Below are 24,267 nucleotides of genomic sequence, written 5' to 3' on the forward strand. Positions count from 1 at the left end.
AATTTGTTTGATTCTGGTCAGTTGATGTCTGCAAATGTTGCAAATAGTACAATGTAACAATAAGGATGCCGGCTGCCATTAAATGCCACAGAAGAAGAGAAGGTGCATTAGGTTTATATCCCAAAAGTGCGTTTTGAGGTTGGAGCGCATTTCTGCCTTCACAAAATGCCTCAAGAAACCACAAAAATAAAAAATAAATAAATAAATAAAAAATAAATAAATTTGTCAGACTCTGACCCACTGATTAGGCAGCTAATCTCAGTTTCCACAGTGGAGCGTGCGTGAGGGTGCGTTTGTTTAATAACACGGGACCGTGCATTTCTGCATTCACAAAATGCCTCAAAAAAAGTGCATAAAAGTACTTGTTTAATAACACGGGACCGTGCATTTCTGCATTCACAAAATGCCTCAAAAAAGTGCAGAAAAGTACTTACTTTTGTCATATTTGTTGTCAGTCTGGGTAAATAGTCGGAATAATCTCATTTCCTCAGCGGAGTGTTCGGAAGACAAAAACAAACGTGTTTTCGTCATGGTAAGTGGTCAGCGCTGTTATCTCTGAGCACCAGCTAGATTCTTTTTTTTTTTTAATAATTCAAGTTTTTATTGAACTTTTCTTAGGCTTGGTACATGGCAAATTAAACAAGTTTCGCCATACAGGAACGAGTAGTATATGCTTAAAAAACTGGCTCCAGTAACAGACTCCACACATTTGACCCAAAAATAGGCAATAAGTACAAAAAGTACAAATCAGTGAGTGCATGATCATATCCACTGATACCGTCACATATACATACCTGCACAACCCCCCATACCTAAAATACCTTCATGTACATCATCTAGACATGTTGCTGAGGTGTACCGTATTATTACAGAATCCCACTTGGGGGAAACACACCAGAACCAAAATCATAGTGGGGGTCATTATTTACCTTTATGTAATTCCAAAACCTGTGCCAAAGGGTCACCCCCTCCTCCCTGTCATCACTCAATCTACTAAGCATACATTCATAGGATGCAGTTGCAGTCATTGCACACACCCATTCTTCCACTTGTGGAGTTTCTGATGCCTTCCAATGTCTTAAGATGACGCGACAAGCTGTTGTTGTACCCACTGAAATTACAGAAAAGTTACCTTTGGTTATATTGGGTAACTGGGACCTATCCCCCAGCAAACAGAGCTCTGGACTTGAGGGAATCTCTGCTCCAAGCCAGTCACTTAAAATATTTAGAACCTGAGTCCAGAAGGGTCTAATCAAGACACATTCCCACATACAGTGGAGGAAGGCACCAGTTTCCCCATTGCATTTTCAACACAAATCATCACCCAAAAGTTTCATCCTATACAGTCTGGATGGTGTGTAATAGTATCTATGTAATACATTATATTGTGTGAGTTTACCCCTCGCCTCTCTCACATATTTACCACAATTAGACACAATTACTGCCCAACTATCACCGTTAATCTCTCCACCAAGGTCCCTTTGCCAAATCATCTTTAACTGATCAGAGTTCGGCACTGAGGGAAGAATTAGCACTTTTATAAAATTGTGAGGCTTTTCGTTTACCAAGTGGAAGTTTCATATAATCAATTATCACATTATCAGTAATATTATATGGCTTTGAGGTAATGCACCTCCTCATTTGCAAGAATTTCCAAAAATTTTCTTTTCCCACCAGATCAAATTTCTGCAACAGCTTGTCATATGACAAAAACACACCATCTTCAAATAGATCTTTAATGGTGCTCAAACCCTTAGCATGCCATTGTTTCCAATACACAGGCTTCTTCCCAAGACAAACATCTGGATTATTCCACAATGATGAATATCTTTGTAGAGTTTGTTTGAGTTTAAACATTTTATGTACTTTGGTCCAAACATCCCTTGAATGTAAAAGTATTGGGTTTGTAATGTTGGACAACCTTTGTGATAATACTTCTATAGGTTGGAAGGGTGAACATATCTCCTTTTCTACCTTCATCCACGCTGTTTCATCTTCTGCAGCCTGCCAGTATCTTGCTATTTTAGCCATCTCAAAAGCAAAATAATACAATCTAAGATCTGGCAGGCCAAGCCCTCCCTTCTCTTTATGTGCACATAACATTCTCAGTTTAATTTGTGGTCTTTTCCCAGCCCATAAGAAATGTTTTATTACATCATCCAGTTTCCTAAATATGTTAGATGGTATCTTAATTGGTAACATCATTGCCACATAGCTGAACTGTGGGGCAATTATCATTTTTATAGTATTAATTTTTCCCCACAATGTTAGTTTTAGTTTTTCCCACTTATCAAGGTTTGTTTTTATCTTTTTAAGTAAAGGGTTAAAGTTTAGTGCATGGGTTAAAGCAATAAATTTTCATCTGATTGAAATTTTTTCCTGGCAAAAATCAATGCCAGCAATTCCCTAAAATGTGGCGTAGTGGGGCACACAGTTTTTTTCCTCAATAAATACAATAAACACATCATACAGCATACAAATCAATTCTAAATAGCCTCTAAGGAGAGACAGACAAAGCATAAAAAGAATGCAAAACCTGAACATAAAGGTACATAAAAGGGTGGTGGGGGTGGGGTGTAGTCTTGATTCTGGGGGGTCTGGGGATGCTCCCCCAGAACATTTTTTTAAAGACCAAGTCAAATTTTGTGTATTCTGGTGAATTTTAATGGGTATGAAGCCCTCTGAAACAAAGAAAACTAACTTCAAACTATAGGGGTCTGGGGGATCTCCCACAGAATTTTTTAAAAAGAGCAAGTCAAATTTTGTACATTCTGGTGAATTTTAATGAGTATGAAGCCCCCTGAAACAAAGAAAACTCACTTCAAACTGTTAGGTAAAAACACAGTATTGATTACAGTTTTGAAGTTGGAGAGGAAATGGCGTCTCACTAATTTAGAAGATCTTCACTTAGCCTGGAAAAAGAGTCTGTTGCTCTATAAAAAAGCCCTCCGTAAAGCTAGGACATCTTTCTACTCATCACTAATTGAAGAAAATAAGAACAACCCCAGGTTTCTTTTCAGCACTGTAGCCAGGCTGACAAAGAGTCAGAGCTCTATTGAGCTGAGTATTCCATTAACTTTAACTAGTAATGACTTCATGACTTTCTTTGCTAACAAAATTTTAACTATTAGAGAAAAAATTACTCATAACCATCCCAAAGACGTATCGTTATCTTTGGCTGCTTTCAGTGATGCCGGTATTTGGTTAGACTCTTTCTCTCCGATTGTTCTGTCTGAGTTATTTTCATTAGTTACTTCATCCAAACCATCAACATGTTTATTAGACCCCATTCCTACCAGGCTGCTCAAGGAAGCCCTACCATTATTTAATGCTTCGATCTTAAATATGATCAATCTATCTTTGTTAGTTGGCTATGTACCACAGGCTTTTAAGGTGGCAGTAATTAAACCATTACTTAAAAAGCCATCACTTGACCCAGCTATCTTAGCTAATTATAGGCCAATCTCCAACCTTCCTTTCCTCTCAAAAATTCTTGAAAGGGTAGTTGTAAAACAGCTAACTGATCATCTGCAGAGGAATGGTCTATTTGAAGAGTTTCAGTCAGGTTTTAGAATTCATCATAGTACAGAAACAGCATTAGTGAAGGTTACAAATGATCTTCTTATGGCCTCGGACAGTGGACTCATCTCTGTGCTTGTTCTGTTAGACCTCAGTGCTGCTTTTGATACTGTTGACCATAAAATTTTATTACAGAGATTAGAGCATGCCATAGGTATTAAAGGCACTGCGCTGCGGTGGTTTGAATCATATTTGTCTAATAGATTACAATTTGTTCATGTAAATGGGGAATCTTCTTCACAGACTAAAGTTAATTATGGAGTTCCACAAGGTTCTGTGCTAGGACCAATTTTATTCACTTTATACATGCTTCCCTTAGGCAGTATTATTAGACGGTATTGCTTAAATTTTCATTGTTACGCAGATGATACCCAGCTTTATCTATCCATGAAGCCAGAGGACACACACCAATTAGCTAAACTGCAGGATTGTCTTACAGACATAAAGACATGGATGACCTCTAATTTCCTGCTTTTAAACTCAGATAAAACTGAAGTTATTGTACTTGGCCCCACAAATCTTAGAAACATGGTGTCTAACCAGATCCTTACTCTGGATGGCATTACCCTGACCTCTAGTAATACTGTGAGAAATCTTGGAGTCATTTTTGATCAGGATATGTCATTCAAAGCGCATATTAAACAAATATGTAGGACTGCTTTTTTGCATTTACGCAATATCTCTAAAATCAGAAAGGTCTTGTCTCAGAGTGATGCTGAAAAACTAATTCATGCATTTATTTCCTCTAGGCTGGACTATTGTAATTCATTATTATCAGGTTGTCCTAAAAGTTCCCTAAAAAGCCTTCAGTTAATTCAAAATGCTGCAGCTAGAGTACTGACGGGGACTAGAAGGAGAGAGCATATCTCACCCATATTGGCCTCTCTTCATTGGCTTCCTGTTAATTCTAGAATAGAATTTAAAATTCTTCTTCTTACTTATAAGGTTTTGAATAATCAGGTCCCATCTTATCTTAGGGACCTCGTAGTACCATATCACCCCAATAGAGCGCTTCGCTCTCAGACTGCAGGCTTACTTGTAGTTCCTAGGGTTTGTAAGAGTAGAATGGGAGGCAGAGCCTTCAGCTTTCAGGCTCCTCTCCTGTGGAACCAGCTCCCAATTCGGATCAGGGAGACAGACATCCTCTCTACTTTTAAGATTAGGCTTAAAACTTTCCTTTTTGCTAAAGCTTATAGTTATGGCTGGATCAGGTGACCCTGAACCATCCCTTAGTTATGCTGCTATAGACGTAGACTGCTGGGGGGTTCCCATGATGCACTGTTTCTTTCTCTTTTTGCTCTGTATGCACCACTCTGCATTTAATCATTAGTGATCGATCTCTGCTCCCCTCCACAGCATGTCTTTTTCCTGGTTCTCTCCCTCAGCCCCAACCAGTCCCAGCAGAAGACTGCCCCTCCCTGAGCCTGGTTCTGCTGGAGGTTTCTTACTGTTAAAAGGGAGTTTTTCCTTCCCACTGTAGCCAAGTACTTGCTCACAGGGGGTCGTTTTGACCGCTGGGGTTTTACATAATTATTGTATGGCCTTGCCTTACAATATAAAGCGCCTTGGGGCAACTGTTTGTTGTGATTTGGCGCTATATAAAAAAAAAAAATTGATTGATTGATTGATTTCTTGTAATCCTTTTCTTGACCGAGAGTATTCTATTTGAGCAATTAAGGTACTCAGAGTGTACGTTAAAATACTTAAACATGTGCGTTTTTACAATAATAACTTCAAAAACAGCATGTGCGGGGCAGGAGTGCACCTAAGTCGCGGCCATTTTGGATGCTGCACCCACGTGACTCCCAATTTATAGATTCTTAACGATACCCATCCCACTTGCAGTCACTGATCTAAATTAAATACTTTTGCGAAGGTGACATTGATATTACTTGTTGGGTCCACTCGGCAGTAACATGTCTAATGTAGTCATGTTTATTTACCTTATCAGCTGTAGCCATCTACTATTTTCTTTGCCATTAGTCGGAAACCTATAGAAAGACAAATTCAGGTCGATTGGTGCACAAAACACTGGCATTCTTTCACTGTTTACACTGCGCCGCCAGAACCAACGAGTGCAGAGAAAAACATGTTTTCTTTTCCTCAAATATCAGAGACAGATTTTTTTTTTAAATGAAAATACTTTTAATATATAATGGGGATGTGTTGGGACGTCATCGGTTTCCATGCATCAAACTTACAGAGTGGTTAAATAGCGGCGACCTTCTTTGTTTGAGTCTGGAAGGAGGTTTATCACGTGACGTGTTACGTCAGACTTTGCAACCGAATTGAGATCGAGATCTCTTTCATGGACAATTAGAAAGTTTCCAGTCCACCTCACCTGCATATCTTTAAATGTGGGAGGTAGACAGAGCACCCGGAGGGAACCCACACAAACATGGGGAGAACATGCAGACTCCACACAGAAAGGCCACAGGTGGGAATCGAGCACATGACCTTCTTGCTGTGAGGCAACAGCGCTAACCACTAAGCCACTGTGTCGCTGTGCTGCCACAAAGCCACTGTGGGCAAAGTCCTCAGCACTGTGGAAACCCGTGGACTGGATCACATGCTACATTTTTAAGCTCCATGTCAGGTGACCCAGTGGCTCCTCCTACCTTTCTTCATGTTGTCTTTATCTAAAAGAACGTTCCTTTGGCCAAAGTTGACTTCCCCTCTGAAATGAAAGCGCCGCGCTCGCTTCTCCTTCCTCTCAATGGCCTCCTAAGGAAGAAAATGGAAAAAAGAAAAAAAAAAAAAAAACAGTAGCAACACATCAAAACTATCTGATAATCAACATGAAAGTTTTTCAGGTACTATGTTTATAAGAGGCAGAATGTGAGGTTTTCTACAAAATTTGGGAAATGTCTGATAACATGATGGTGCAATCTAAGCGACATCTGGATTCTGCTTTTTTCTGTAAAATACTCTTTAGGGGTGTCACAGTACGTGTATTTGTAGTGATCCATCCATACGCAAGACGGTTTGTGCACAGAACTGTACACTGAATACACAGTACGACTCAGTATGATTATAGAGACAAAAATCAAAACCAAAAACCAAACTCATACCAAACTGTAACTCCTGTGTACCGTGACACCCTAGTAAACATAAAGCAATACGCTGTCATGTCTGAAAGCACACACCATCCACCACAATACAGAACTCCCTTGGGTCCAGGATGGCCATCAGCCAATCAGACAACTAGTCCATCCCCACACCTCTAAAATAACCATCCAGCTATCACAGCCAGGTAAAATGTGGGTGTGTCCTTTGCCAAGTAAAACGTGGGCGGGTTCTTGTCCTTCTCCAGCCTCTGGGGTCCTCAACACTGAGACACCTGTGTCCTGGATCATGCCCAGAGAAACACAACACATGGACTAAATGTGGTGTCTGATGTTCCCTCACAGTGTCAGTGATCCTCCTCATCTGAGTCTCACTAATGCCTGATTCACACGGCAAGATAATTAGGCCGATTTCAGACCTGACCTTCCCCTTCTGACAATGTTAAGCACACCCCGACTATCGTGATGATGCTAAAGATAATCTTATTAGACATTCCTGGTGTGTGTTGTGCATTAAGAGTGCTACAGTCTGCTCGGAAGGACGTCAGGAGCGCCCAGACTGCAAATCGTGGATATTCAACATTTTGGACTGTCTTGGCCCAATCGCAGCGTGTGTGGTGTCCCCCCCCCCCCCGACTACAAACGAGCACGCAGCCTGTTGAATGTGATGTGCAGCCAATCAGAAAGCGAGGTGACGCATGCACGAAGTGGAATCTAAAATCATAACGGCTGTCATAGCTTACCAAAAAGTCCGGTGGTCCCACTCCTTTAAACAACACCTTTTCTTTTTCTTCTTGTATTGTTATTTTCTCTGTTAGAAATAGTCCATAAACTATCTCTGCTGCGTCTTCCTCGTCCACCATGTTTGTTTACTCTGAAGTCACATTTAATCTTGAGAGATTTTGGGAGATTTCCTGTCTGACCTGGGAATGTTGGTGTGTGAAATCTGTTCATGTGCGGTATGTTGTCTTTACTCTACGGATACACACCACACACTGTACCACCAAAACTGTTAGATCTATGATTTTGTTTTTTTTAAATCACCATGTGCATGGTCTCTCAGGTATTGGAAACCTACAGCTGACCAGAAAGGGGCCTTAAGCAAGGTCCTTAATTACCTAGTTGCTCGCAGTGTGTAGTGAGTACCCTGACATCAGAGTGAATGTGAGGCATTATTTTAAAGTGCTCTGAGCGTCTGACGCAGATAGAAACGTGCTATATAAATGCCAGGGTTCTCCCCAGACAACGGAACAACAGTGTTACGCCATCATAGTGTTATGATAGCACCATTATACTGTGCTCTGCTCTCAGGTAATCCAGCCAGGCTGTCTGTGCTGAACTGCCCGCTCGCTCCTGCCCTGCGGGCAGAGAGCTGAGCAGAGCAGCGCAGCAGCTCAGAGAGAGAGAGCACACAGTGTCTATCAGTGAAAACAAAACAACAACAACAACAACAAAGCCCTCCATCAAACTCTTCCAATAAAAAGAGCTCCTTCTGCCTGCGTAGCCTGCGTAGCCAGCGGGGGGGGAGGGAAGTGTGGACAGCGGATGCTACACGCTGTAAAAAAGCAGCAAAGCAATTTTACCACACAGCCTCAATGAAACATTAAAGTGTGAAAAACTGATTCAGAAAGTTTTTCATCCAGGGTTTCATCATTAAAAGAGCAGATTTACTTCTTTACTTTTTCCTGTTACTTCTTACAGAATTATTATTTATTTATTTTCTTTTTATTATTGTTGTTTATGCACTAATGACATGAGATCAAATTACTTGTATGTGAGAACTTACTTTGCAATAAATCTGATTCTGATTTGACAATCAAATCAGTCCAGATTTAGCTCTTGTTCAAACAAGACAATTAGGGGTTATATTGTTTTTTTTTTTTAAAGTATGCAATCCAACTCAGAAATGTTAAAAGAAAAAACTAAACTGTCAACATGACAGAAAAACTCTGCCTGTCTTACTGCACTAAAGATACAGTGTGTCATTTTTGAAGAGGAGAGCAAATGTTATGTCCATCAAACATTAATATGTTTTTAAACTTTTCAACTTTATTTATTTTCTTAACTTGGACAGAAAAATGGAAAAAACTTTGATATTGCAACAAGTGTCTTTTTTTTTGTCTATTATTCTTGCTTTCAATGCATCTAAAACTAGTCAAAATGACTCACAATGCGCACCGCCAACAGCACCACTATACTAAACATTTCTGCGGAGAACCCTGAATGCAGTCCATTTACCATATAGAGACAATTTTAAAATCTTGCTGTGTAAACCAGGCTTAAGTAACTGTTCACTGGACGCAAAGTCATTCCAGCAGGACCCAAAGATCCTCCACTGAGACCTGGTACCAAAGACATCCAGTCCTCACCTTAGGACAATGGTTAGAGTCCAAGTCTGACAACCAGACAGTAAGACAAGAAGCACCAGGACCCTAAAGACTTGGACCTTCATTCTCCCGCAATGATATCAATGTCAACAAACACCTATGACCTTTGACCTCAGAAAGTCTCCAGATCTCCAAGGCCAAGAACCCAGAGACATGACTATCACTCCTGAGATCAGTGAATGTCTTTACAAGTTCAACACTTTCACCATATACAGATACACACACTTATGACGGACAAGTCCAGGAATTCATTAAAAGCTTGAATTTTAGCCTGGATCCAGGACCAACACAACCCCAGACACTGATTCCTCGCTGAGCTTCTCAAGTGCTACAATCAGAGAATTCACTGAGTCCACAAAGATCACAGCATCATCCACAAAGTCATAGTCAGTAAGCCTGTCTTCACCAACAAAGACTCCCAAGTTTTTCTGACTGTTGTTCACCATGGATATGTTCTGGGTCCCACTTTGTTCAATGCTTGCATGGGCTGTGTGTCAGGTTGGGTTGTGGAATCCAGTGCTTGTGTGTGCGATGGAAGGATATTCTTCAGAGCTGCTAGTTATTGAGATTTAGAACCTATTTTGTTGTTGAAAACAGTTTTATTTCAAAACAGACATTCAAAACGAGGTAAACTGAATAATGTCGGTCTAGCAGATTTTTGAACAGAAAACAGTGGCTGTCACAACTAATGAGAATCATGATTATTACAATAAAATTACACCTTATTAACTGATCAAATCAGTTTTTTTTTTAACTCAGTAGCTGTGATGTAGCAAGTTTCATATGAATAATATGATAACATGGTCTTTATGGGAGACTCAAACAAGTCCAAAAACAGCCTCTTCTGTTTCCTTTTCAGTCATCATGTGTTGACATTATCAACACTGACCGCAGCTCAGGTTGACAGCCTAGTTCTTCGGGGAAAGACAGACTTATGACTTATTCAGATTATCTGGTGTGTGTCTACAAGGCAACTGAACACGTCACACTTTGACACTCCCACACACTTTTGTTTATCCTCACATGAGGATGTGAGGATAAACTGTTTGTTGTGATTTGGCGCTATATAAAAAAAATTGATTGATTGAATTGATTGACATGATGCATCAACAAAGGAAACAATCAGAGAACCACGTGAGACTCACAGCCTGGCAAACCTTTACCACGGTGGTGCTGTACAACATCTATCCAGCTTCTCTTCCATTGCTAGCATTAGCATTTCCTTCACGTGCTGTTGTGGTGCACACATTTCTCCACGCAAAACCGTCACAATGTACGTATACGACAAGCTTCAAACATTGAGTTACATTTTACTGATATGGGTGTGAAGGAAACCAATTTTTTAGATATCTGTTTAATTTTTGTGGCATTATTCACAGAAAATAGTTGGCTTTCGATCTATAACCTTTCTGTAGTCATGAAAATATGTTATTAAAAAAAAAAGTACCAATATATGGTACAAATCGCATGAAATTGCTGGGGGTTTTTTTAGTTGAAAATTTCGGACAGTGCCACCTATTTTGCACTGTTATTCATTTTATATAGGCACCCAAAAAGTTTGCATGGAACTCACAAACCATATTTGGAAATTTCTAAACTCCAGTTTTTAGATATTCCATTACAATTTGTCTAAGAAAATCATTGCCAAATGACAAACAAGCAAAGTTGAAAATCATAATAAAATTTAGACATCGGAGCCAAAAGCGGAACTTCTAATACTTGTCTACTCCAAATTGTTCATGGCAAAATTTTGATATTTCACACAAACATTGTGAACATATTATCTTAATACGAGGTCTGTTAGACAAGTATCCAACCTTTTTATTTTTTTCAAAAACCTGATGGATTTGAATCACGTGTGCTTGCATGAGCCAACCTTGAACCTTTGTGCGCATGCGTGAATTTTTTCACTCCTGTCGATTGTGTCATTTCCTGGTAAGCAGCCTTTGTGTGGGACGTGTGCTGTGCGCTCAGCGTTTTTTCATTCCAAGGATAAAGACGGAACGACTGGAACAGCGCAACTGCATCAAATTTTGCCAGAAACTGGGTGACAGCCAGGTGGAAACCATTCGGATTATTCAGACGGCTTTCGGTGACGATCCTATGGGCATCACACAGATTAAGGAGCGGTACAACCAGTTTAAAGACGTCCGCACAACGGTGGTTAGCAAGCCACGCTCCAGTCGGCCATCAACATGCTGAAATGACCAGATCATTTCCAAAGTGAACGCTGTGGTGATGCGGGACCGTCGTGTGACTATCCGAAAAACTGTGGAAGAGGTGGACATCAGCACTTTTTCGGCACATTCCACTGTGACAGAAGATTTGGCCATGAAAAGAGTGGTGATGAAATTCATGCCGATGGCTTCGGCACAAAGCTGACGGAGAAAAGTGCCACCGTGTTGAAGTCTCACAGGACATGTTTGGACATGCCCACCTCTTCCACAATTTCTCGGATAGTACACGACTGAAAAGCCACCGAAAGCCATCTGAATCTTCCAAATGGTGGAAGAGCTGGTCATCATTTTTCGGAGTCCAGCATGTCCTGTGAGAATTCAACACGGTGGCGCTTTTGCTCCGTCAGCAGCTTCGTGCCGAAGCCATCGGCATGAATTTCGCTGCAACTCTTTCATGGCCAAATCTTCTGTCATAGTGGAATGTGCCGAAAAAGTGCTGATGTCCACCTCTTCCACAATTTTTCGGACAGTCACACGACAGTCCCGCATCACCACAGCGTTCACTTTGGAAACGATCTGGTCATTTCAAGGCACTGCGCTGCGGTGGTTTGAATCATATTTGTCTAATAGATTACAATTTGTTCATGTAAATGGGGAATCTTCTTCACAGACTAAAGTTAATTATGGAGTTCCACAAGGTTCTGTGCTAGGACCAATTTTATTCACTTTATACATGCTTCCCTTAGGCAGTATTATTAGACGGTATTGCTTAAATTTTCATTGTTACGCAGATGATACCCAGCTTTATCTATCCATGAAGCCAGAGGACACACACCAATTAGCTAAACTGCAGGATTGTCTTACAGACATAAAGACATGGATGACCTCTAATTTCCTGCTTTTAAACTCAGATAAAACTGAAGTTATTGTACTTGGCCCCACAAATCTTAGAAACATGGTGTCTAACCAGATCCTTACTGCTGGATGGCATTACCCTGACCTCTAGTAATACTGTGAGAAATCTTGGAGTCATTTTTGATCAGGATATGTCATTCAAAGCGCATATTAAACAAATATGTAGGACTGCTTTTTTGCATTTACGCAATATCTCTAAAATCAGAAAGGTCTTGTCTCAGAGTGATGCTGAAAAACTAATTCATGCATTTATTTCCTCTAGGCTGGACTATTGTAATTCATTATTATCAGGTTGTCCTAAAAGTTCCCTAAAAAGCCTTCAGTTAATTCAAAATGCTGCAGCTAGAGTACTGACGGGGACTAGAAGGAGAGAGCATATCTCACCCATATTGGCCTCTCTTCATTGGCTTCCTGTTAATTCTAGAATAGAATTTAAAATTCTTCTTCTTACTTATAAGGTTTTGAATAATCAGGTCCCATCTTATCTTAGGGACCTCGTAGTACCATATCACCCCAATAGAGCGCTTCGCTCTCATACTGCAGGCTTACTTGTAGTTCCTAGGGTTTGTAAGAGTAGAATGGGAGGCAGAGCCTTCAGCTTTCAGGCTCCTCTCCTGTGGAACCAGCTCCCAATTCAGATCAGGGAGACAGACACCCTCTCTACTTTTAAGATTAGGCTTAAAACTTTCCTTTTTGCTAAAGCTTATAGTTAGGGCTGGATCAGGTGACCCTGAACCATCCCTTAGTTATGCTGCTATAGACGTAGACTGCTGGGGGATTCCCACGATGCACTGTTTCTTTCTCTTTTTGCTCTGTATGCACCACTCTGCATTTAATCATTAGTGATCGATCTCTGCTCCCCTCCACAGCATGTCTTTTTCCTGGTTCTCTCCCTCAGCCCCAACCAGTCCCAGCAGAAGACTGCCCCTCCCTGAGCCTGGTTCTGCTGGAGGTTTCTTCCTGTTAAAAGGGAGTTTTTCCTTCCCACTGTAGCCAAGTGCTTGCTCACAGGGGGTCGTTTTGACCGTTGGGGTTTTACATAATTATTGCATGGCCTTGCCTTACAATATAAAGTGCCTTGGGGCAACTGTTTGTTGTGATTTGGCGCTATATAAAAAAATTGATTGATTGATTGATTGATTTCAGCATGTCGATGGCCGACCGGAGCGTGGCTCGCTCTCCACTGTTGTGCGGACGTCTTTAAACCGGTGGTTCCACTCCTTAATCTGTGTGATGCTCATAACATCGTCACCGAAAGCCGTCTGAATAATCTGAATGGTTTCCACCTGGCTGTCGCCCAGTTTCTGGCAAAATTTGATGCAGTCGCACTGCTCCAGTTATTCTGCCACTTTCCTTGCAAAGAAAATCCGACGAGAGACCCCACCCATCCTCACACAAAGGCTGCTTACAAGCAAATGACGCAATCGACAGGCGTGAAAAAATTCACGCATGCGCACGAAGGTTCAAGGTTTGCTCATGCAAGCACACGTGATTCAAATCCATCAGGTTTTTGAAAAAATAAAAAGGTCGGATACTTTTGTAACAGACCTCGTACACAAAATAATCAATTTTTATCTATTGGTAAATACAGCGTGGTTATGTCACAAAGTAGACAGCCAGCCATATCAGAAGTTGAATGCATGAAGAAAAAAAAAAATACTGCCCTGTGTTTAAAAAAAAAAAAAAAAAAACTGAAAAGATTTTCATCCTAGCTCAATGAAAAACATATCTTTCTATTGCCAAATATATGTCAATTAATGAGATTGTATTTAGATTTCTGCATCTCCTGTATTTTTTGCGATTATTATTATTTTTTTTTTTACAAAGACCTTCACCGTGGTGGTGTAGAGGTATTTTTGAAAACATGGTGTATGTCATGCGAGTTTAGATCTATTTCTGAAACATATATATCTATCACCAGGAATGATGTTCCTGCTCACTACAGAAAAAGCACACTGCTCAGGTCAACCAATGATACTGTCATTGTGCAGTAGTATGGAAATGGAACCTTCAGCAGGAATAGGTCTTCAAATGTTGATCTCCTCGCTGAGAACAGAGTTGATGCAAGCAGGGCTTCTCGCAATGAAAATCCATTGCACCTCTACCACGTGGCACTGTCTGAGCTGAGACAGGACTAAAATGTTAAGAATATTGTAGAATTTCAAGAAAATAAGTTCATATGTTTTGATGAATTTAGTTTAAGAAACCTATGGTGAGACCACTGTCTCATAGGTCTGTAAAACAGTTACTGCCAAGGTTAGATATAGCTTCGTTTAAGTTCACATAACTTTCTCTTGAATAAAGATTTTGTATTAATTCTTTCGATTATATATCTATAAGTATTTTGTTCAACTAGAAACAGTATTTTTAGTGTGTTATAAGAAAGTTTATTTTTTGGCTTCTATGTCAGTAAAATGGAACTCAGTACTTGACCATGTCATACACACACAAAATACACTTTAGTCTCGTAATATGGAGTATAAACACATCTGAAGCCAAGCGTTCCCAAAATGCCCACCCCACGTTTCTGATAGAACACAGAAGCTGACCGCATTAAAACAACACAAACCCAACACATGTTGGCACAATTGCTGGTCTCCTACCTTGGAGTTGACATCAATTCCAGTGATAAACGCTCCAGCTTTATTCTCATAACGCCGGCTCATGTCCTGCAGGAAAGAAAAGGTCCACAAACATGTCAATTTCACTCAAAACGTCAGGGACTTTTCAATTCTGAGGCACAGTAGTAGCCAGTAAACCAGCATATCTGATATTTATATTTGCAAACTGTTTTTATTTTTGATACTCTGTGTGCCTCTTACCATGTGTGCTGCTATACAATGCTGCTGGAACTTCAATTTCCCTGAGGGAGTCTTCCCAAGGGATCAATAAAGTTCTATCTAATCTAATCTGGCACCACACACCACCGTCATCATGTGTGTGTTCTTGGAATACTGGAGAGATGTTTGCTACAACACTGTAGCCACATGGCCCTTTGTCTGGGTATAAATCCGCACATACATGCTTCAACACTGAGGACCCCAGCAACTGGAAAAGGCCACACCCACATTTCACCTGTCTATTCTCAGGAGTTGGAGAAATGCTCCACTTGGGTGCCATGGGAACCAATATGTTGGAACCAAAATTCTGAAAATGTGACGATGTAGCACCATCAGTACAGTTACTGAACACAAAGTGGTGTTAGATATGATGAGACGTCACGATAACTCCAAGGCTTCAACAGAAGCTTCAGTACTTGGAGTGTCATACTACTGTGGTTTTCTTCTGACTGCTTCATTAGGGGTCACCAGCAGCTCATAATCATCCTGACATCTACTGGTCAAATCATTTAGCACAATACTATTATTATGTTTAAACTCATTTCCTTTGGCGACTCCAGTAAGATTATGGGGCAATGTGGGATGAGCTGCTTAGTGCACAGCAGCAGACAGGAGAGCGCTGCAGAGGGTGATCAAAACGGTCCAGGGGATCACTGGCTGCTCTCTGCCCAGCCTGGAAGACATTGCCAGCTCTCGCTACCTCAGCAGAGCTGCCAGCATCAGCAAAGACACATCCCACCTCAGCAACCACCTGTTTGACCTACTACCCTCCGGCCGACGGTATAGGTCAATCAAAACTTTGACAAACAGACTCGGACAGCTTTCTCCCCAAAGCGATCACTTCACTGAACAATAACAAATCACTCTAATCCGCACCTTCAAGTTTCTTGTGCAATATCTGTAAACCATGTGCAATATTTTCCCGTGCAGTATCATTCCACAGTTGTACATAATTCCCATTTTACTTTAGTTGTACATATATTTAAATAATTTATTTTTTGTTAAATTTCATTATCTTTTATTTGGCTAACAATTACTCGCACCTCGGAAAAGCACCTTTTGGAGTTGCACTCAAATCTCGTTGCAATGTAAATTACAATGACAAAGGCGATTCTGATTCTAAATTACTTTGTCTTGGCATTTTTGACACTTGAAAAATTTGAGATTTAAGCCATTTTCACACCAATAAAGGCCTTATTTTTAGAGTAAATAATTCAATGACTTTTTAAGGATCTGCAGGAACCCTGAGAGAACAGTGTACTGTCACTGGTATCAACTAACACATTTTGTTATTGTAACAACCTGATTTGCCACATGGACTAAATGTGGTGTCTGATGTTCCCTCACAGTGTCAGTGATCCTCCTCCTCTAAGTCTCACTAAGTAACCGTTCATTGGACACAAAGTCAATCAAGCGGGATCCAAAGATCCTCCACAGAGACCTGGGACCAAAGACATCCAGTCCTCACTTTAGGTACCCGGTTACAGTCCAAGTCTTACAGCCAGACAGTAAGACAAGAAGCACCAGGACCCTAAAGACTTGGCCCTTCTAATGATGTTTTCTTCACATGGTCCCAGGTTTTGAAGAACACCTTCTCAGAAAAGGCCTATGAACAGGCGTATTCCCAACAGGATGGACTTGGCTCAGTCCGCCAAAAAAAGTTGAAGTCACGGTCTGGTATGACCAAATGACATTGTCCTTCCTGTCATTCATGTCAGCGTGCTGTGAGTGTGAGCTGGACCAAGCTGGACATTCATTCTCCCGCAATGATATACCGCTCTCACTGCGGTATTGTATCACTTCCTGTTCCGGAGCACAGCGGTGTTTTTCTGTATCTGTTAGCTGTTTAATCTGCGCAGTTAGATTGATCTAGTTATCTAGATTACGATTTGTTTCCCAGTGTAATCTTTACGTGCCTTAACTAAAGCACTCCTTCTGCTGAATCACCTCTAAATTATTTACACATTATTCACTTTGCGTGTTTTTAGGAATCCGCTAGCTTAGCGTAGCTACTAGCTCTTAGCCGATTTAGCATGGCGGCTTCTCCTGTCTCTCCCGCACTGTTCTGCTCTGGGTGTGAAATGTTTAGTTATTCCTCGGCCTCCTTTAGCAGTAATGGTACTTGTAATAAGTGTAGCTTATTCGTAGCTTTGGAGGCCAGGCTGGGCGAATTGGAGACTCGGCTCCGCACCGTGGAAAATTCTACAGCTAGCCAGGCCCCTGTAGTCGGTGCGGACCAAGGTAGCTTAGACGCCGTTAGTTACCCCCTGGCAGATCCCGAGCAGCCGGGAAAGCAGGCCGACTGGGTGACTGTGAGGAGGAAGCGTAGTTCTAAACAGAAGCCCCGTGTACACCGCCAACCCGTTCACATCTCTAACCGTTTTGCCCCACTCGGCGACACACCCGCCGAGGATCAAACTCTGGTTATTGGCGACTCCGTTTTGCGAAATGTGAAGTTAGCGACACCAGCAACCATAGTCAATTGTCTTCCGGGGGCCAGAGCAGGCGACATTGAAGGAAATTTGAAACTGCTGGCTAAGGCTAAGCGTAAATTTGGTAAGATTGTAATTCACGTCGGCAGTAATGACACCCGGTTACGTCAATCGGAGGTCACTAAAATTAACATTAAATCGGTGTGTAACTTTGCAAAAACAATGTCAGACTCTGTAGTTTTCTCTGGGCCCCTCCCCAATCAGACCGGGAGTGACATGTTTAGCCACATGTTCTCCTTGAATTGCTGGCTGTCTGAGTGGTGTCCAAAAAATGAGGTGGGCTTCATAGATAATTGGCAAAGCTTCTGGGGAAAACCTGGTCTTGTTAGGAGAGACGGCATCCATCCCACTTTGGATGGAGCAGCTCTCATTTCTAGAAATCTGGCCAATTTTCTTAAATCCTCCAAACCGTGACTATCCAGGGTTGGGACCAGGAAGCAGAGTTGTAGTCTTACACACCTCTCTGCAGCTTCTCTCCCCCTGCCATCCCCTCATTACCCCATCCCCGTAGAGACGGTGCCTGCTCCCAGACCACCAACAACCAGCAAAAATCTATTTAAGCATAAAAATTCAAAAAGAAAAAATAATATAGCACCTTCAACTGCACCACAGACTAAAACAGTTAAATGTGGTCTATTAAACATTAGGTCTCTCTCTTCTAAGTCCCTGTTGGTAAATTATATAATAATTGATCAACATATTGATTTATTCTGCCTTACAAAAACCTGGTTACAGCAGGATGAATATGTTAGTTTAAATGAGTCACACTAACTGTCAGAATGCTCGTAGCACGGGCCGGGGCGGAGGATTAGCAGCAATCTTCCATTCCAGCTTATTAATTAATCAAAAACCCAGACAGAGCTTTAATTTATTTGAAAGCTTGACTCTTAGTCTTGTCCATCCAAATTGGAAGTCCCAAAAACCAGTTTTATTTGTTATTATCTATCGTCCACCTGGTCGTTACTGTGAGTTTCTCTGTGAATTTTCAGACCTTTTGTCTGACTTAGTGCTTAGCTCAGATAAGATAATTATAGTGGGCGATTTTAACATCCACACAGATGCTGAGAATGACAGCCTCAACACTGCATTTAACCTATTATTAGACTCTATTGGCTTTGCTCAAAACGTAAATGAGTCCACCCACCACTTTAATCACATCTTAGATCTTGTTCTGACTTATGGTATGGAAATAGAAGACTTAACAGTATTCCCTGAAAACTCCCTTCTGTCTGATCATTTCTTAATAACATTTACATTTACTCTGATGGACTACCCAGCAGTGGGGAATAAGTTTCATTACACTAGAAGTCTTTCAGAAAGCGCTGTAACTAGGTTTAAGGATATGATTCCTTCTTTATGTTCTCTAATGCCATATACCAACACAGTGCAGAGTAGCTACCTAAACTCTGTAAGTGAGATAGAGTATCTCATCAATAGTTTTACATCCTCATTGAAGACAACTTTGGATGCTGTAGCTCCTCTAAAAAAAGAGAGCTTTAAATCAGAAGTGCCTGACTCCGTGGTATAACTCACAAACTCGTAGCTTAAAGCAGATAACCCGTAAGTTGGAGAGGAAATGGTGTCTCACTAATTTAGAAGATCTTCACTTAGCCTGGAAAAAGAGTCTGTTGCTCTATAAAAAAGCCCTCCGTAAAGCTAGGACATCTTTCTACTCATCACTAATTGAAGAAAATAAGAACAACCCCAGGTTTCTTTTCAGCACTGTAGCCAGGCTGACAAAGAGTCAGAGCTCTATTGAGCTGAGTATTCCATTAACTTTAACTAGTAATGACTTCATGACTTTCTTTGCTAACAAAATTTTAACTATTAGAGAAAAAATTACTCATAACCATCCCAAAGACGTATCGTTATCTTTGGCTGCTTTCAGCGATGCCGGTATTTGGTTAGACTCTTTCTCTCCGATTGTTCTGTTTGAGTTATTTTCATTAGTTACTTCATCCAAACCATCAACATGTTTATTAGACCCCATTCCTACCAGGCTGCTCAAGGAAGCCCTACCATTATTTAATGCTTCAATCTTAAATATGATCAGTCTATCTTTGTTAGTTGGCTATGTACCACAGGCTTTTAAGGTGGCAGTAATTAACCCATTACTTAAAAAGCCATCACTTGACCCAGCTATCTTAGCTAATTATAGGCCAATCTCCAACCTTCCTTTTCTCTCAAAAATTCTTGAAAGGGTAGTTGTAAAACAGCTAACTGATCATCTGCAGAGGAATGGTCTATTTGAAGAGTTTCAGTCAGGTTTTAGAATTCATCATAGTACAGAAACAGCATTAGTGAAGGTTACAAATGATCTTCTTATGGCCTCGGACAGTGGACTCATCTCTGAGCTTGTTCTGTTAGACCTCAGTGCTGCTTTTGATACTGTTGACCATAAAATTTTATTACAGAGATTAGAGCATGCCATAGGTATTAAAGGCACTGCGCTGCGGTGGTGTGAATCATATTTGTCTAATAGATTACAATTTGTTCATGTAAATGGGGAATCTTCTTCACAGACTAAAGTTAATTATGGAGTTCCACAAGGTTCTGTGCTAGGACCAATTTTATTCACTTTATACATGCTTCCCTTAGGCAGTATTATTAGACGTATTGCTTAAATTTTCATTGTTACGCAGATGATACCCAGCTTTATCTATCCATGAAGCCAGAGGACACACACCAATTAGCTAAACTGCAGGATTGTCTTACAGACATAAAGACATGGATGACCTCTAATTTCCTGCTTTTAAACTCAGATAAAACTGAAGTTATTGTACTTGGCCCCACAAATCTTAGAAACATAGTGTCTAACCAGATCCTTACTCTGGATGGCATTACCCTGACCTCTAGTAATACTGTGAGAAATCTTGGAGTCATTTTTGATCAGGATATGTCATTCAAAGCGCATATTAAACAAATATGTAGGACTGCTTTTTTGCATTTACGCAATATCTCTAAAATCAGAAAGGTCTTGTCTCAGAGTGATGCTGAAAAACTAATTCATGCATTTATTTCCTCTAGGCTGGACTATTGTAATTCATTATTATCAGGTTGTCCTAAAAGTTCCCTAAAAAGCCTTCAGTTAATTCAAAATGCTGCAGCTAGAGTACTGACGGGGACTAGGAGAGAGAGCATATCTCACCCATATTGGCCTCTCTTCATTGGCTTCCTGTTAATTCTAGAATACAATTTAAAATTCTTCTTCTTACTTATAAGGTTTTGAATAATCAGGTCCCATCTTATCTTAGGGACCTCGTAGTACCATATCACCCCAATAGAGCGCTTCGCTCTCAGACTGCAGGCTTACTTGTAGTTCCTAGGGTTTGTAAGAGTAGAATGGGAGGCAGAGCCTTCAGCTTTCAGGCTCCTCTCCTGTGGAACCAGCTCCCAATTCAGATCAGGGAGACAGACACCCTCTCTACTTTTAAGATTAGGCTTAAAACTTTCCTTTTTGCTAAAGCTTATAGTTAGGGCTGGATCAGGTGACCCTGAACCATCCCTTAGTTATGCTGCTATAGACGTAGACTGCTGGGGGGTTCCCATGATGCACTGTTTCTTTCTCTTTTTGCTCTGTATGCACCACTCTGCATTTAATCATTAGTGATCGATCTCTGCTCCCCTCCACAGCATGTCTTTTTCCTGGTTCTCTCCCTCAGCCCCAACCAGTCCCAGCAGAAGACTGCCCCTCCCTGAGCCTGGTTCTGCTGGAGGTTTCTTCCTGTTAAAAGGGAGTTTTTCCTTCCCACTGTAGCCAAGTGCTTGCTCACAGGGGGTCGTTTTGACCGTTGGGGTTTTACATAATTATTGTATGGCCTTGCCTTACAATATAAAGCGCCTTGGGGCAACTGTTTGTTGTGATTTGGCGCTATATAAAAAAATTGATTGAATGATATCAATGTCAACAAACACCTCTGACCTTTGACCTCAGGATGTCGCTAGACCTCAAAGGTCGACGACACAGAGACACGTTGAGATCAGTGAGATGTCCCCACAAGTCCAACAGTTTGACCTCAAACAGGCACTTCTGATGGACAACTCCAGGAAATCAACAAACAAAAACAAAGTTTAGAACTTCATCTTTCAGCTGGTGGCATTTAAACGTTATTTGTTAAATAACTCTTAGATTTGCTCATAAATGTTGAATAACTGAGTGCTCTTTGCTTTATGCAGAACATAGAACTGCTGCAACAATTTATTTCGTTTTCTGGTGGAAGCGAAATAAGGAACGTTTTATTTGTTGTCTGTTTTATTTACTTTTTCACGTTTTGTATATTATTATTATTGTTGTTGTTGTTATTATTATTGCTGTTAATAAGTTTGACCGTCAGAGCGACTTCAGGTTAGCCACTTAAGCTAAGCTAAGCTAAGCTAAGCTAGTCCCGCCAGAGCCGGGAGGCGTCGTTCCCGCTCGCCGGCTCTCGAAGCGGCTCTGGCGACGGAGGCTCGAGGCCACGCCCCTGTCCGCGGGCCTGGTCCGGACACCTACCGGCAGCAGCTCCTTCAGGGAGCGGCTCACCGACACATCCTCCTCTTCTGCCTCCACTTCTCCCTCCTCCACCTCCATCGGCTCGGCTTCACGAGCATCCTTGTCCGATTCGGAGTCGGATACAGATTCCGAGCAGTCAGAATAGCTGTCCGACTTCAGTGACACCCGCGGGCTTCGCACTGCAGCCATAGCCGCCGACGCTGCTGCGTAAACCCGGAAGTGGTTGCGATTCTTCTCCCGCCTCCGCTGCCGTCGACCCGGGTCACAGACTTCAAAATAAAGTCCTGGTGTAGTGACCTGCAGGGGGCGCCCCCTACTGTGTGACGCAGTGAGGCAGGCGTCCTCGTGGTCTATCAGGGGACAGTTTGACCACGAGGACGTCTGCGTCCACGTCCAAAGTGAAAAGCAGCTTCAGATTCAAACACGTTTCATATCTGCACCAATTGGAGACACTTTTTTAAATTAGTCTTTTCATTTCTGAAATGTGACATTTTGTGCTCGAAGAAAGATGATATGAAGAAAAAAATCTTTGTATTTTTTCATGTTTCATCTTCACGTTTTCACTTTGATGTATCAAATAAATGTTAAATGTGGACGACAAACTGTGCTGCTCAGCCAACACCAGGGGGCGCACGTTTAACACATTTTAATCTATAAACTCACTGAATTATTGATGAGCTTTTTATTTTGTTTATTTATTTATTATTTTCACTTCGTTTATGTTTCAAGTGCGAACAAAACATCAAAAAACTGAGTTTTGCATGGAGGTTAAATCTCTATAGAAACAGAATTATACTCAGGATAATTGTTTTCATCACATAATATTACAACCAAAATCTGCCCTATACTGGTAAACTGGCACTCATGAGATACAAGAAAAAACAGGGCTGATAAATCATACACTTGTCCTATCAATTTTACTGCCCTGGAAACTCTGGCAATAAAATCAGGGCGATACAAAAAAACAAAAAAAAAAACAAAAAAAAAAAAGACACTGAAAATACCAGGCTTCCTATTGCCCACTTTTCATCCAATCAGGAGCTCCCATTTCTCGGCCCCACCAATGACACACCCCCATTCTGTGGTACTCTGGTGACAGGTGCAGGATTCTGATACAGGACCCAGATCATTTCATTCAACAAGATGTCTGATCAAGGTGAGAGCGTTTTAGCCTCCCGAGCAGGAAGAATTCTACAACTCAGACTCAAGTTGTGAGACACCAAGAAGTTAGTGAAGATGACACTCAGGACTTTAGAGAGAGACATAAGAACATTACGTAATTTACATATTTACATAATTTACCCGCGTTATTTGTTCTACATGATTCAAGTGTATGATTATTGTTCTTTATTTTTGTTGTAATATGTGAGAAATATCTTATTACATGTCTGTTTATGTCTCACGCCCCCACGTATCTGTATCAGCCCGATTCCAAAGGGACTCGAGAACTGAGTTTATCGCTAAGATGGAAGTGTCGAACCGGGGTTGATATACTGCAGGTGATGATGAGTGACAGCTGTGATGATCAGCTCAGAGGCAGGACCCAGCAGGAACCAAGGCCACACACATTTCCCTCATTAAACAAGAAAATTAAACGCAAAATAAAACAAAAAGCAAACAAAGAAATTCTGAGCGACGAAGACGACTTTATTATTAGAAGAATTTATTACACCGATGAGTCTGAACTGGAGGAATGAACAGCAAATGAGCTGGAAGTCTACAAACAAGATGAAAACACAGCTCCCAACAGCCATATAATAAAGTAATTATTAACCTTGCTGTGCTCGTCTGTACGTGAACATCAGACCAAGGTGTTGACGGTCCGTACTGTCAACAACTTGGTCGGATATTCACGTACAGAAGAGCATGTTAGGTTAATAATCTCTTAATATTTTTATCAGTGGATAGAATTTGATTTCTCAGATCGTCATTAGTTACCTCAAAGAGAAATACATCTTTTCCAGCATTTTCATCTCCTGGTTTGAATTAAGGACGTGACTTCCAGTCAGGTCATCTCCAGCTGCTGACCTCTGACATAAATGATGTCACTTTATAAAATTATCTCCTGCTTAACTCTCTTTGATGATGTCATCAAAGTAAATGTGAACTTAATAAAGTGAAAAATGAAACACAAACTGTCAGGAACTTCGACCCAAAAAGGCTGGACACAAATACACGACTCACACAGAGGCATAGAGTGAAAAAAATGGATTTATTGAAAAATCAAGCAAAGGTTAGTACACAGAAACAGCAACAGTATAGAAATCATGAGACTAAGTGGAGGTCAAAAACAGGCAAAGGTTTAAATACACATGCCGTG

General features: G+C 41.0%; 1 protein-coding gene across 1 annotated transcript in view; it reads right to left on the reverse strand.

The window, feature by feature from the left end:
• ncbp3 (nuclear cap binding subunit 3) overlaps nucleotides 1-22,169 on the reverse strand; it is a 53,296-nt gene extending 31,127 nt beyond the window's left edge. Inside the window, exons 1-3 of the mRNA XM_034177593.1 lie at nucleotides 21,948-22,169; nucleotides 14,727-14,792; nucleotides 6,198-6,303 (exon numbers count right to left, since the gene is read on the reverse strand). Of these exons, the coding sequence (XP_034033484.1) occupies nucleotides 6,198-6,303; nucleotides 14,727-14,792; nucleotides 21,948-22,136 (361 nt within the window). The 5' untranslated portion in view covers nucleotides 22,137-22,169. The remainder of the gene's footprint in view (nucleotides 1-6,197; nucleotides 6,304-14,726; nucleotides 14,793-21,947) is intronic.
• Between the last annotated feature and the right edge of the window lie 2,098 nt (nucleotides 22,170-24,267).

The sequence above is a fragment of the Thalassophryne amazonica genome, chromosome 9 (assembly GCF_902500255.1).
Source record: "Thalassophryne amazonica chromosome 9, fThaAma1.1, whole genome shotgun sequence".
Lineage (NCBI taxonomy): Eukaryota > Metazoa > Chordata > Actinopteri > Batrachoidiformes > Batrachoididae > Thalassophryne > Thalassophryne amazonica.